The sequence below is a fragment of the Brassica rapa genome, chromosome A06 (genome assembly GCF_000309985.2).
Source record: "Brassica rapa cultivar Chiifu-401-42 chromosome A06, CAAS_Brap_v3.01, whole genome shotgun sequence".
Classification (NCBI taxonomy): domain Eukaryota; kingdom Viridiplantae; phylum Streptophyta; class Magnoliopsida; order Brassicales; family Brassicaceae; genus Brassica; species Brassica rapa.
The window spans coordinates 12,509,415-12,525,700 of record NC_024800.2 but is presented as its reverse complement, the minus strand read 5'-3'; the positions used below and the strand labels follow the sequence as shown (position 1 = coordinate 12,525,700).

Below are 16,286 nucleotides of genomic sequence, written 5' to 3'. Positions count from 1 at the left end.
CAAGATTTAGAAGTCAGAAGGGTACTCGTCGACACGGGAAGCACGGTCAACGTAATTTTCCGCGACACTCTCAAGCGGATGAGCATCGAACTCGGAGAAGTAATTCCGACACCAAAACCGCTCACGGGTTTTTCAGGAGAAGTGTCAATGACTCTCGGATCAATCCAATTGCCAGTCATGGCCAAGGAGACAACGAAAATCGTCGAGTTCGCGGTAGTCGACCATCCCGCTATTTACAACGTGATCATGGGAACCCCATGGCTCAACGCCATGCAGACAGTTCCGTCAACATATCACCTGGGTCTCAAGTTCCCAACGCCGAGCGGAGTCGCGCCCATCTGGGGATGCCAAAAACAGTCGCGGCTATGCTTCCTCGCAGAACACAAGTTAAGACAAATCACGATTTCTGCAGCTATAAACGGCAAGCGCACGAAGATAGACCGATCTTCGGCCAAAAGCGCCCCGGGAAAAGACGAAGTAAAATCATCTATCGACGCAAACGCATCGGACGTCGAAGCTCGACATAAATCCGAAGCCCACGCGACAACTCAACCGGAAAATCCGGAAAATAGCGTCGACCCAGACACGATCGACACGGTCACGGCGGACATCGCGACATCTACCGCCGAGTAAGAACACTCGCGGCATGAAACAGAACTACGAGATGGCTTGATCCTCGAAAGGGGTACGTAGGCAGCTCGTCAAAAGACGAGTTCAGCTATCCCCCTCTCTAAAAAGGGGGGGGGGGAGTGGGTGCGTATACTCGTATACTCCCACTTAGAAAAATCTTCATTATTGTAATCGAGTTTTTAGAAACTTCAAAAACTTTTACTACAATATACGTTGTCCTTTTTATCGAAAACGTTTACGCTTCAGTGAAACACAAAAGAAACTTTCAGGACACGCCTGAAAACGTTAAGACTCTTGTCTACGGCCCCTTCCGGCCCAAAAATCGTAAAGATTATCATCTTTCAAACACGCAAAAATACACGTATAATCCTCGAAATAACTGCGAGACGTCGCAAAAGTTAAAATTCGAGGATAATGCTAACGCGACCACCAAAAACCTTACACCCCGTTCGTCGATTGGCCCCGACGAACACGCCAGCCGTCTTAAACAAACACAATTCGATCACTCTTTTGATCTTTAAAAACGTCCAGCACAAGGACAAAAGCGCGCTACAACAAAAATCCGAAATTTTGGTTTAGCACTTCCAGTTGATTCTGAGAAGATGCTCGATTCGTACCATACAAGTCATATAAGCCGAGAACATATCGCGGACTTTAAATCGGTGCGAGTCAGGAAGAAATCGCAACAGGAAAAACGATAGCTGGCTAGTCACCGCACAAACCTTAACCGAAAGTAAACCTAGGTCTTGCCCTAAACCCAACGCTCTGGTCTCAAACATCTCAAGGCATGATATCTAAAAGATACGAGATCCTAAACCATGTCTCTCCGTTCATATCTCAATGTTCTCAAACATCGTAAAGATAAGTAAATTTTTACGAAAATGACGAACGAACCAACAGATTGAACGTCTAATCAGAACTAAATACGAGACGACAACTCATATTTACTTCAACCCAACTTAGGAAAACTCGAAACAAAACATTCGTCATATAAATAAACCGCGTAAAGCGGAAAGGGATTCAAAGCCACCAACGGCCAGTCCCGGTAAATACAAATACGGCCATCTAGGCCTAAACAAAATCCAAATTCAAAGGGCCACACTCGGCCGAAAACAGATAAAAGGATAACTGATCCATCCCTCATAATCCAAAGTCAAAGTCTCCGGACAACGAAGCACCGAACGCATCCGCGGGACGATCCACTTCCTCGCCACCATCGGGAAACCCGGTCGGAACCTCCTCGGTATCAGGGGAAACCGGGATGGAATCCCAGAACCCTTGAATCCTCTCGTCAATCGGAGGGATAAGCGCCTCAGCATGGGCACGTTCACTCATCCCACTCTTCATCAAGCTCATTTCCTCTTCAAACACATAGTCATCGGCTCGCATCCTCCAAAGACTTCCGACTGAACCGCGGCACTCGCGAAAGTCACCCACCGAGGTAAAGGCATTCTTGAGGTTCCCATACTCAACCTGGAATTGAGATGCGCGAGTCTTCATCACCTCGACGATTTCTCTTTTGCCTTTCCTCTCCGCTTTACGAACAGCCCGCGCATGGTCACGAGTAAGTTACGCCTCTCGCTCCAGCATCTCGCCTTGCACGCGAGCGAGATCCCGCTCCGCTTTCTCCGCTTTGAAGCGGTAGACCATGGCTTCTCTATGGCCCGCCTCAATGACCGAGCCCAGCAGGCTCAGGCCCTGCAAAATCGATTGACATGTTATAAACATATATATACAGGACAATCACCAAGAAATCCTCAAAAACTAACCCCATTGATGATGCGAGATCCCTCCGCAACGACTCTCGGCGTCGCCGATTCTTTCGTAGGAGGAGGAGAATCGAAACCCGGTGGCAGTCCAACAAAGAAGTCATCGAAATCCGGAATAGGGGCCTCGCTCGAACCGCTCCCGTCGCCGTAAGCAAGGTTCGGATCCCATCCTGGAAGCATAGAGTCATCCATCGAAAACTCTATGTCGCCAAGATCGACATCTTTTCCCTTCCAAGAGCTCGACTCCGGCACAGCCGTTGGAGCTTGGACGGGATTCTGGTCGTCAGGTTCGGAGTCGCTTCCCGTGTCCGCATCCAAAGCATGACCGGGTTGCACGAATCTTAGTGCCTTCCGAACCCTCTTCGGCGTAAAAGAAGTCCAGAAGAAGGGACCATTCCTCAGAAGATCCCTCACCGAAATGATGTCCTCGGGGAACGGAGCAAAAGGGTTGATGAAGGGACGATCATTTGGCAACCTCCGGAACAGTGGAATGCAACTCTCTTCAACGGATGCAGCGTCTATACGAACGAAGAAAAAGAACTTCTTCCACGAGTTGAAGTTCGAAATAAATTTCTTAACCACTGACATAAATTTCCGAGGGACCAACCTATGCTTATCCGTATCTCTGACAAGTTGAAGCCTCAAAAGCGCTTCATAATGATCGACGGAAAGGGAAAGGCCATGCTCGTAGCTTAGGATCAGGATCCCAATAAGATGCTGAATGGCAAGGGGAGTCAACTGACTTATCGCAACTTCGAAACGATCCAACACTCGGACGAGAATTTCGGGTATGGGGAACCATAGGCGACAACGCACTACGAACGCCTCATAGCAAGTAAAGTAACCCTCCGCGGGGCTGTTAGCACATTCCCCGCGGCGGGGAACCCGGAACTCCACAGCATCCGGGATATGGTAGAACGATCGCATCATCGCGAGAAACTCGTCGGTAGTCCTGCTTGCATCCTCTTCCTCGACTCCACGATGGACCAGGACCGGGAACGGCTACGTAGCGACCGAGCGATGGTCCCGCTCGGTCGCTACGTAGCGACCGAGCTCAAGCCAAAGCTCGGTCGCTACGTAGCGACCGAGCACTCGTCTCGCTCGGTCGCTACGTAGCGACCGAGCACTCGTCTCGCTCGGTCGCTACGTAGCGACCGGGCTCGAGCCAAAGTTCGGTCGCTGTGTAGCGATTGAACCTTTCCGAACATCGATACGACACCAGTCCTTGCATTCTCGTCAAACCTTCGAATGCTATCTCCCGAAGACCGTAGCAAGCTCAGTCCATGTTTCCCGCTATTCTAATTCATCGATCAAACTTCGCGGATTAGAAACCGCGGAAAACTCGTAGTAAACGTGTCGAGTCGGAAGACGGCCCAAAGGGACCTAAAACACGACTCGAGGCCCATCCTACGATTTTTCCTAACCAAAAACCCGTGAACCACAGCATGGTTCACGCTTGGCCCACGAGGAAGGATAAATGTCAAGTTTCCGCGGATAAATACGGAAGTTTTGAAGATAATTGTGAAGATCAGGAAAAATGGAATATCTCCATTTTTATGCTATGACGGCTTAAGGGCAGAAGAGTAAAAGCGTAAACCGACCTTGGAGCTAGTATATAAGGAGTCCTAGGCGAGGAGCAGAGGGAAGAACTTTTTCAGAGCAAACTTAGCACTTACAGCAATTTATGCAATTTTCCGTTTTTGTTATTTCGAGCTGCGACTCAATTAAGTTTAGCCGTCTTAGGGTTGCTAGAACTAGGAATCTCGCCGACAGCTCTCGAGCCCAGGCTTATACTTTGTTGTAATGCTCATACGCAGATTCAGAATAAAGATCTACTTTGCTCTCTTTTCGGTTTCTTATTTTTATCGTTGTTATTCTCGTGTTCTGATAATTAACAGATATCCGGGTCCTCTGGGAAATTAGGGTTTTCCTAGTTTCCTTATTTAAACGGAAATCGACAGTGTGAATTTCGGTTCCCACAGAATTGATTGTGTGGTGGTATTTGTTAGTTGCGTGTTAGATATTGATTACGGTGAAGTGATTTACATTTAGTTGTCTTGGTTGTTATAGTTTTAGGTAAAGGCATTGATTGCCACTAAAAACATAACCATTGAAACTTCAACAACTAAAAACTTTAAAAAACTTTAAAATCAGAACAACACACACATTGAACAACACACACATAAAATGAAAGAAGCTCTCTGCGTCGCTATGGATCCATTTAGTCAATCTTATAGTTTTCAAAACCTATTTAACAGTCAATATCAAAACACTCAACACCCTTATAAGTCTGACCCTCTTGAGCCTAGTATACAACTCTCTGCGTCTGATGCCTATGTGTTTGGTTCACAATGGACTGAAAATGGCAACAAAGACGCAGAGACTGTGTCCGACCGTAAAGAGCAGCACAAATGGTCACCATCAGAAGACGGTGTGCTCATAAGTGCTTGGCTGAACACCTCCAAAGATGCAGTGGTTGGAATGAGCATAAAGCAATTTTTGTTTTGGAAACGAGTTGCTGCTTATTTTGCTGCGAGTCCAAAGCTGGTTGGTTTGCAAAAGAGAGAGCCAACGAACTGTAAACAAAGGTGGGGGAAGATTAACAAGGACGTGTGTGTGTAAGTTCGTTGGATGTAAGATTTTGGCTCTCGTGGATTTCACGTATTCTACAGATATGCCTTCAAATCTCGGCAATATGATGAGCATTCGGAATCGAGTTCGTGATAGAACAATACATCAAAAATTGAAAGCTGATTTGGTTGAGAATATATGACAAAAATTTGGAACAAATCAAGATTACAACTAATCGACTTTTTCTCGTTTACAATTTGTATTTGTATTTTTAATATGTTTTTATGTCATTTTTATTAAAAAATTTATGTATGCTTTTATTTTAAATCATTTTACTTTTGAAAAAAATTAAGAACTCCTATGAGGTTTTCCCATTGGAGGAAAAATTAATTAGCACTAACATAGGTTCTTAACTAATTAAATCATCTTATTAACCAATAATTTAATCATAAGAGCCCATTAGAAGTTCTAATGGATGAACTTGCTCTTAGAATAGATACCTTTTGTCAACTATTCCATAAATACTTTGTTTATTGCCCAAAAATAGATATCATAAAACTGTATATGTGGTATCGTTACCTTCAAAGTTAAATCCGTGTGTGTATGGATCAATACTTGTATCATTTTCTTTTATTTGAGTTTTATTAGTTTACAGGTCAGAACAAGTAGGTTTTCAACAATCATACACGCCAAAATGAAAACAGTTGTTGACACTAACTACCTCCTACGAAAACAAATACTTATCGAAGACCAAAACAAACAAACGATAAGATACAATTATTTTTAGAACTTGTATGCAAAGTTTTAAATGTTCTCATTCTTTTTTCCCTTGAATCCCAAGAGCTGATACAGCAAAATTCTATCACTTCCTCGTTTATTGACCCACGTTCATGTTCATGAATACGACGACCTACTTCGAGGATTGCCGACCCTTGTTGTTTAACATCTCTTCCAATGGAATATGGGAGAATTTAAAGTCACCCGATGTGATTTTTGGGTATTCTTTGCCACTCATGGAGATTCAGATATTACTTATCTTCACATCGGTGGTCATGACTCACATGTTCCTTAGATGCATTGGCATTTCCCACATCGGTTCCTATATGATAGTAAGTATACCTAATTTTAATCCCAGTACATTCTATTATAGTCCATGATTCATTTTTCCTCTACGATTTCTCTCATGTTTCGTCACAAGAATATCCTATTATTCGTAAGTCTCAAGGACGTGTCTGGATTTCTACATGAATCCCTTAGTTAAAATCACAAAAGAAAATTACCATTAATATGTAACTTGACATACACGTTAGAGACAACTAGTATTAATTAGATTTAATAATATTTGAAACTTAGCAAGAACGTAAGGATATTATATTGACATTAAACAACAAAGATAAAATTCCAATCTTCTCATATTCGCAGGCTGGTCTGATTATGGGACCTCAGCTATTCGATCTGAGGGAGAAGTCAACATGGAAACTATCGTTGGATCCTATTATGAATGGAAATGGACCGTTAAGAAGCTTCTCAGCATGCGGCTTCATGATGTTTACATTCCTCATGTCCTTACGGACCAGTAGGCGAGTTGTTTTTAACAACGGACCATTGCCCGTTGTGATTGGGATCTTGACTTTCATAGTTCCTTTGGTTGTAGGGCTCTGTTTTCGAAACGTCCTCGCTGACAACATAAACCCTCATTACATGCCGCCAAAAAAAGCACTCGCCGAGCGCACGGTGATCATTGCAACACAATCTTCCATACTCTTGCCCACCATCACCTATTTCTTGTCGGAACTCAATATCCTCAACTCGGAGTTTGGTCGGCTTGCATTGTCGGCATCTGTTATCAACGACATCCTTGGCGTTTCTTTCATTGTACTTGCATATTCTTTGGGAACATACAAAAACATGTCACACTCAACAGCCTACATTGACCTTATCGCGGTGATCATCTTTTTTCTCCTCGTCTTTTTTGTTGTAAAGCCGGCCGCAGAGTGGATAGTACAACAAACACCAGAAAACAAACCCGTGGCGAATATATATGTGCATGCTGTAACTTTAACCGTATTGGGTTCTGCCGTTTACACCACGGTCTTCCATATGAAATACGTCCTTGGACCAGTCATGATCGGCCTCGTTATACCAGAAGGTCCACCTTTAGGATCCGCCTTAGAAGCCAAGTATGAGAAGCTCACGTTAAACGTGTTCTTGCCAATCTCGATTGCACTCAGTACGATGCGATGTGATATTACGAGGATTGTGTACGAGCTAGATGACATATTATACAATATCTTTCTAATGGTGCTGACAATCGCTTTGAAACTGGTTGCCGGTATTGCACCTTGCTTGTACTGCAAGTTACCTCTCAAGGAGTCAATTGCTGTTTCCATCCTCTTGAGCTGCAAGAGTTTCCCAGAAATTTTTTTCTATGAATCTACATTAGATGATAAGGTAATCAAATCCCCAAGCCAAATATAAATTCTTATAATTCATGCCATTATGATATCTAATGTTTTTTTTATGGTATTTTGCAGTATATATCACAAGCAACATACTCTTTCTTGATATTATATACGTTATTAAACTCTGGGATTGTCCCAGTAGTTATAAGAAGTCTGTATGATCCGAAGCGGAAGTACATTGGTTACCAAAAAAGGAACATCTTCAGTTTGAAACCAAACTCCGATCTTCGTATTCTTACTTGTGTGCACAAACCTGGGAATATCTCTAGAGCCATTTCAGTTATCCAATTATTTTCCTCGCCGAACCAAGAATTCCCCATCATTGTCACGGTTCTTCACCTCGTGAAGCTAGTGGGTCAGATCGTACCGATCTTGATCTCGCACGACAAGAAGTCGAAACAACTGATCAATAACTCCTACATCCATACCGTAAACCTTGCCTTCAGCCAGCTGATGCAAGAGAGCTTTGATTCAGAAAGTGTGGCAATGTTCACAGCCCTCTCGCATGAGAACTTAATGCACGAAGACATCTGCATGCTCGCACTAGACCAGACAACATCGATGATTGTCGTCCCGTCTGGAAGAACATGGACCATTCATGGGGAGTTCATGTCAGACGATGTGGCCATAAGGCGTCTCAATATGTCTCTACTCGAACGTTCACCATGTTCTATTGGTATACTCGTGGATCGTGGACAGTTCATGCGTAAAGACAAGAGAAAGGACTACATCAATGTATGTGCGATATTTATTGGAGGTAAAGACGATCGTGAGGCATTATCGCTGGTGAATAGGATGAAACATAACCCAAAGGTCCAAGTTGCAGTGATTCGACTAATGTCTAACCAAGAAACAGAGTCGACAAATTGGGATTACATTCTTGATCATGAGGTTATCAAAGAATTGAAGGATCCAGAGTCAAACAAAAATATTGCCTATACAGAGAGGATAGTGACCGGTGGTCCTGAAGTGGCTACTATGGTTCGGTTGCTTTCAGAAGAGTATGATCTTATGGTTGTTGGAAGAAATCATGGAATGTCGTCACTGGACTTTTCAGGACTGTTAGAGTGGATGGAACTTCCGGAGTTAGGTGTCATCGGAGATTTGTTGGCGGTTAGAGATCTTAGATCTAGCGTCTCTGTTTTGATAGTTCAACAACGACATCAAGCATAAATCATTAATTGGGAACTATTCAACAATACGAGTGAATAATTTTAGGACATTATTTTATAAGATCTAACATGGAAGCTATTTGCCATGCGAGGAGTATTAATGTATCTCACAGTTTCTGATAAGATCTAACATGGAAGCTATTTGACGTGCTAGGAGTATATTGTTGAATCCTAAATCCGTTAACAAGGATTAAAGACTAAACAAAATTTGAATGAGATTAAGAAAAGGACCAAAGGTTTCGTTTCAAAAACCGAGAGGAAAAGTACAAGGAAGAACTCGTCGTCGTAAGACGACCTTAGATTATAACTCTTTCTATTTTTATCTCTCTAGCTCTGCTCTCTCTCTAACTTGATGCCCATTGTTCGCTGAGCGTTCATTCCTTTTTATAGGATCCAGTTACGTGTTTCTTGAGTGCGTCATGATTAGATTCTGACTTTCTACAGTGATCGGCGGGGTTGTCAGTGGGTTGGTTCGGCGGGGTTGTCAGTGGGTTTGTTCGGCGATGTGATGGAGGTCTCGACCTATTCCTTCCTGCTGTTCTGTGGCGTGTGTCAGGTTGTCCTGGGGGTTGGTGAGCTACCCGTCCTGAGGTGATGATGGCGCTCGTCTTGGGGCACGCTTCTTCTCTGGGCCTTTGTCGCTTTCAGATGGGCCTTTCTCCTTCGATCCGGCCGAGTCGACTCCTGGGCCTTGGCTTTCTGACGGGTCCATATCCAACATATACGATAAATCTCAAATCTAACAATTCAAAATCCACAAACCATAAACCATGAATCCCTTTGAAATACCTAAACCCAATTGAGAAACTACCAAACCATGACATGAGAAACAAAGAAATAAGATAAATGCATAATAAGATATATAAATAAAAATGAAGGTTCGTAACACTTTTCAAAAGGTATAGTACCTAAAAGTATGATGAAAAATAATGTTTAACCTAAACAATGGCTGAAACAAATATAGATCAAAATCAAGTCATGCTCGAATTTTAAGCAAAATCAAACTGAAAACAAGAAAAACCAAAATTTACTTTTTTCGTATTGAAACGGCAAACAGAACAGTTTTCAGTAAAACACGCATAACTTTTGATCTAAAAGATAGATCGATCTTAAACTTCAAAAATCGGAAACCTAATTCGATTATTTATCTTGTGTTATAAAATTTGAGAATCATCCATCGGGGTTAAGTCTTCTAACGTATATGCACAATTATGAATCTTTAAATTCGTCTTTGCATCTAACTCTTAAACCACCAAAAACTCCAAAACATATATGTTGACTCGATAAACGACTCAAAAAAAAGATTAGAAATTGACAAAAAACACCGTTTATCAAAAATCCATATGCCTCGTGTAGAGTATAAGACCAATATGCATTCGTGGATCTCTCATGTAAGTCTCTCAAAAGTTTAAGTTTAAAAGGAAACTACAGATTGATCCGCGCATCCGTGCATGTATTAGTTCTTATATTTTTATGCATTGGTATTTGTTTTTCGTAATTAGTGTTATATATTTTAGATGGATCGTAATATAACTAATTGTATTCAAAAGACGTGGACTGAATCGAGTAATATGATTATTTTTGGTACAAATATCCGAACCCATTTTAGATACATTTGTTATTTAGATATTTATAGGTTAATATACATCAAAACCGAACTCATCCAGACTCAGAAGAACACAACTCAAAACCAACACCTAAATTTATAATATTCAAGCGGGACTAAATTTCAAAAAAAAAAAAAATGATACGAGAAAAGAACAATCCGTACCTAAATGGATAACCAATGTTCATGTCTAACTGATTTTATAAATCAATAAATATGGCTATTTCTATGTGTTTGGTTAAATTAAGTGAAATAGAAAGAATTTTTTATTTAATAAAATAATTTTATGGAGTGAAAAATAAAGTAACAATAAATGTAATACATTTTTATTATTTTGATTTAAGTTATTATTTTTTACAAAAACATGTTTTTAAATTAGGTTTTTGTCTACGTAATTTTTCACCGATTGAAACTAAAATAAAAAAGAGTTAGTAAAACAAACTAAACCGAACGTTTAACCACATGCAAAACCCAGTTATTTTACATTTTTGATTATATAATTGGCACAAAGTTAATGTTGATTGAATAATAAATAAAATTATGCACTATTGTTAGTATGGTAATATAATTAATGATTTGATGTATTATTAAAGTAATATAATTAATGAAATTGTTAAACTGAGTTAAATATTGAAAAACAATTAACGCAATTGTATTAATGAAATTACTATAAGGACACTATATTTTTTTATAATGCTATCTATGTTTCCAAATAATTCTCATTTATACTATTATTTATGTTTCCAAACAGTACCAAAATATATTTAAGCTTTAATAATATAGATAAACAAAGAGGAGAGAGACAAGGATAGTCTCTTCTTTATGATAAACAAAGTCATAGACCCCATAATTGCATATGCACATATAATATATATATATATATATATATATATACATATATATGTGTTTTTAGGACTCCAATGGGTAAAACATTCCATTGGAGGTGCTCTTAGAATTATGAGAGACTATGTACTATCTGCCACTTATTTAGTGGTATATTTTCTTACGAAACTTGGTAAGGGTTCTATCAATCATGATGTCTTAGTAAACTGTACATAAACAGTGCCAGAAATGCACCAGTTATCGTAAAAAGGACACAACAAGACTTTCTGCTTAAACTCCATCTAAAAATGAAGCTGACATGGAGTAAGTACTATAAGGTGGTCAATATAGTAAACCAATGTAGAACATAGTATATTATATTTTTGAAATAAATATTTCTAAGTTAGCTATGTTTTCATAATTTCTCTGATCTACATATTTTAGAACTGCTATTTAGTGGTAGTATGTATATTGTTACTTGTAAGAGTTTAGTTATGATTAATAAATATAGATCAATCAAATCATGACAATAATAACAACAAAACTTCAAGCTTTTGCTTGGAAGTTGAAAGCGTCAAAAAAGATGTGCCATCTTATATGGCAATTGATAACGGGTCAGGTGGCAGTAACGAGGAATCTCGCAAGGCGGAATATGAGGTGCGATAATTATTGCCCAAGGTGTCGAGAACTAGAGGAATCTGTAACACATGCAATATTTGAATGCCCTCCAGCTCTCCAAGTGTGGTCCTTATCAGCAACTCCTACGAGCACATGTATATTTCCAGTGGCAAGCGTCTACACAAACATGGACTATCTATTCTGGAGGAAGAATGAAATCTTAGAGCCAGACCAAGACACGGATCCTTATCCCTGGTTAATATGGTATATTTGGAAGGCTCGTAATGATAAACTTTTTAGGGGAATAGATAGAGACCCCTTGGAACTAGTTCGATATGCAGAAAGTGAATGTCAAGCCTGGTTCAATGCAAACGAGACGATACCACCAGTAGTACATGCCATCAGCAGTGAGGAAAACCAAGTCTTAAGCTTGTGTAATATTTGTCTGCTAGATGGATCTTGGACAGCTTCTGATCGCTTTAGTGGATGTGGATGGGTCTGGATGGATAGCGGGGAGAACACACAACTTATGGGAACACGGAATTTCATTTGATGTGAATCAGCATTGCATTCGAAGGTAGAAGCACTGCGATGGGCGATGGAGAATATGCTTCAACACTCGCCATGCCAGAGCTTTGGAACAGACTGCAAGGAGCTGATTGCAATGATAAAGGAACCCCATGAGTGGCCAAGCTTTGCGACAGAACTGGAGAAGATAGAAACGCTGCAGATTTGCTTCCCGGACTTCAAAATCACCTATGTGCCACGAGTGCGCAATCAGTTTGCTGATTTTTTGGCTAAGACTGCTAGGACATTTCGTAGAGAGTTACTTTTCATTGGTTGTTCTATTCCGGTCTGGTTACCCAGGCCACCTCAAGCTTGAGTAATAGAATGGCCGTTCGACGTCAAAAAAAAAAAAACAACAAAACATAATTATGAAAATAACAGCATACTCCCTCCGTTTGATAAAGTTGCTGCATGTTTGAGAGAGAGAAAATTGTTTCAAATCCATTTTTTATAATTTCAATGCATGTTTTATCAATTAATTATGATTACTTGCAGATTTAAAAAAAATAGTTACACTTATTTGATTCTTGTTGGTTTAGAATTATGAGATTTAATATATTTTATTAATATGTGTAAAAAGTCAAAAAGTGTATTATTTTAAAATAGAAGGAGTATATAATATCGTATATACAAAACTTTGCAAAGCAAAATTGGAAGGAAATATGAAAATTAAAGAATCGATGATACATATATTTCGATTTTGATGGTAAAAGCGCTTTGAGATAATATTTTTCATGGATGCAATGGAATATTGAATTAGTTGTTTTTCTTAACTTCATACTATATATTATTTACTATATTTAGAAGAGAAATTGCATCTATCTCCTGTACAAGAATAACCGCATAATTTGCAGTTATGGAATTGAACATTTTTCTTTAATGTGTTATTTCTTAATGGCCATTTTACCCCTACAGTTTCTATAACACAACCTAAGCTATTCAGAACCCCTACATCCCCTACTACACGTGTGATTAAACTTGTGAGGAGAAAGAGTTACTTCCTTATTCACTCTTATCGACACTCTTCAGTTTCTCTCGGGCCATTTCATCGTTCATTGTTTCAATATTACTTCGCTGTCTCCATCATAACCATGAAGGCTCTCGTGATTCCATACATGCTTTGTTCGTAAGTCCATGCTACTGTTATCCCGTTTATCTCCGGCTTCTTCGTTCTAAAATCCTTTGTTTAGTGTTTTTACACTTTTTATTTCGATTTCAGAAGATCAAATTTTGGGGTTTTTTGCCATTAATTAATTTTTGAGAATTAGGTCTGACTCACCGTGCATTAAGTTTCGAGAATTAGGTCACACATGTTGATGCATGTGCAGGTATGAAGATTTTGTTGCCCTTTTTCGTTTTGGATCCAATCAAACCGATCCTATTTTGATATTCGGAAGTTTCTCTTTACTCAACTGCCTTTGTTCTGTGGTTGGCTCCGGTTGCTCTGTTGGTTCTGCTGAATTTGGGTTCAGAGTCACCGGCGATGGCTCTCTTAGATCTTAGACGGCGGAGGTCGGAAGTGTCCTCTGTGTATTCAGCTTAGTCTCACACAGTTATAAATGCTCAGACTGTCTAACAGATCAGAATAGACTTTCTCATGCTAAGAGAGGATGAAGAAAAATTTTGTGTTTCTTTGCAAAACATTCTTAATAACATCCTATTATTAAAGAGAAACTAACATCGATTTCATTTTTGTGTTACCTTTATTGTGCATGAGAAAGGCTTGAACTTTGATTACTTACTACTTATATAGGCTGATAATCAGATTTCAGATATAATAAAATTCTACTGGACGGGAGGCCCAAACATCAATGCAAAAATAAAATGGGCAACTTTGGCGATTCTCAGATCTGAGCCAAACTTGGCTCCGGCGTAAGATCCAGCACTACGGCAACTGGAGGAGAGAGGGAAACTATCGACACTCCTCTCTGCCTGATCCTTCCTGCCCCTTGCAGAGTTTTTTGCTAGCTTTCTAGTTCGAAAGTTTTACCCTAGAGTCACTGTGTTCTCCACGTCCGCGAAGAATACAAGAACTAGGGTTGGAGAGACATATTCCCCTTTACTAGGGTGGTGCTAACTTGTTTGGTACAATGAACTGAGAAAGATACGATCGATCTAAGGCAGAATCATCGCGCCAGGTTAGGAGACGGATTCCAAGGGAGGACGATATAATTAAAGTCCCAGACTTCGGCTACTCGGATCTGATTGAGAAGTACAAATTCTCGGTAGTTGGAAGGAGTGTGGACGCTTTGATCAAGCATATGCCTAAACATAGAATTTGGAATGTTGAAGGCAGAGTAAGAGAAACAAATTTGGGAAACAATAAATTCCAGTTTGACTTCGACAAGGAAGAAGATATGGTGAGAGTTCTTCAACGACGGCCATATCACTTCAATAAATGGAGTTTCTCGCTAGAGCGATGGATCCCTACGATCAATGATGAATACCCAAATACTATGTTGCTGTGGGTAACCATCACTGGAGTCCCAACCCACTACAAGAAAGATGAATCCTACATGAGCATTGGAAAAGCCTTAGGAGCAATGGACGTAGTAGATGTGATGAACGGAAGGGTTTAGAGTCCAAATTGATGTGGACAAGCCTCTCCAGTTTGAAAGAAAAGCAGGATATGCCAATGGGGATGTTTACAGTATTTCTAAAACACGAGGAGCTATTAGGTACTGCTACACATGCAAGCTGATCTCACATGAAGAAGGTACCTGTCCGGAGCTTACTCCAGAACAAAAAGCGGTCAATCGTCGAGCCAGGCTGGAACAAAAGGAGAAAGAATAATTGGCAGCCAAAGAAGTTTTTTCAATTCCAGGTAATAGACAGGAGACCCATAGGAGCTACACACGGGACCACCCCCAAGAAGGGAAGGCATCAGAGAACCAGTTTTGGGGTTAAGACAGAGAAAGAGACAGGGGATCTTTAGAACGCAGATCAAGGTATGGAGATCTCCGAAGCAAAATTGCACTGAAAAGAGATCAAAGAGGGAAGAACGTCTGGAATAGACTGGAGAAAACTTATCAAGAGAAATATCCCCATGATCGGGAGAAATACCATCCATACTATAGAAGCTCTCGTGGTGTAAACCAATCGGATGGAGATACGAATGAGAGATTGATTGATCAAGGAAGACACAGTGATCGCACTCGACTTGGCGATTCCTTGTCATCATCTGGAAGATACTCTCAACATTGTTCTCAGAAGCGTACATTCCCCCCCCCTAAACCTCGTAGGACTGAACAGTCATCACGACCATCTCGTGCATCCTCGGACTCTCAACGGACTATATCAGACTCCCATTATTTCAGGCGTCACAAAACACTAGGAAGAAGATCAAACTATCCAGGGAGAACCGAGACAAGGTTGGAATGGCAACCAAGACGAAGGTCTGACGGGATGAGAGATAAACATGAGATGTTAAATAACCCTGATCGGGAGACAGAGGAGGAAAGAAATCAAAGAATCAAAGGAAAACAGATTGCTTACGAATCCCCTGAGAATGAGCCTAGACATAATGGCTCCCATGAGCGCCATGAAAGTCGAGAACGTCTGAAGCCAACTACAATGGTGATCCCTGAGATTTAGGAGAATGGTAGAGGAATGGAGATACCGAGTCAACCGGTGGACGTAAGGGTCAACACCCTGAAGGAGACGAGACGGGTCGGTTTAACTAACAAGAACGAGAGGAGAAGTCCTGAGGAAGAGATGAGATCAACACTGGAAGTGGCCCCTTTGGGAACTGATCAGAGAGAAGTGGAGGATTCTCCCCTATTGAAGAGGAAGAGATTAATCGTATAGCAGAGGAGTATCCACACATCGATATTGATATGGATGAGGAGATGATGAATGATGATGATCTACTAGGAGATGAGATGGAGGATGAGATAACAGAGGACCCAGAACCAAACATAGTGATAGCAGTGCCGGAAGGGAAATCCCAGAATGAAGAGAAACGTAGTCAAGAGGAGTTAAGGACCATGTCAGAGAAGATAAAGAGTTCAAAGAGGAGCGCTGAAGAGACTGTGTCGAAACGAAGGAGCAGAAACGAAGGAGCAGAAAC

The 16,286-nt window shown here is 40.7% G+C and overlaps 1 protein-coding gene across 1 annotated transcript; it reads left to right on the top strand.

Moving 5' to 3' along the window:
* The first annotated feature begins 4,221 nt into the window (after positions 1-4,221).
* Positions 4,222-12,560, top strand: LOC103873668 (cation/H(+) antiporter 12-like). The gene is made up of 3 exons (XM_009152068.2): positions 4,222-6,079; positions 6,393-7,421; positions 7,505-12,560. Exons 1-3 carry the CDS (start codon positions 5,861-5,863, stop codon positions 8,603-8,605), a joined length of 2,349 nt encoding a protein of 782 aa, XP_009150316.2. The 5' UTR covers positions 4,222-5,860; the 3' UTR covers positions 8,606-12,560.
* The last annotated feature ends 3,726 nt before the right edge of the window (positions 12,561-16,286 follow it).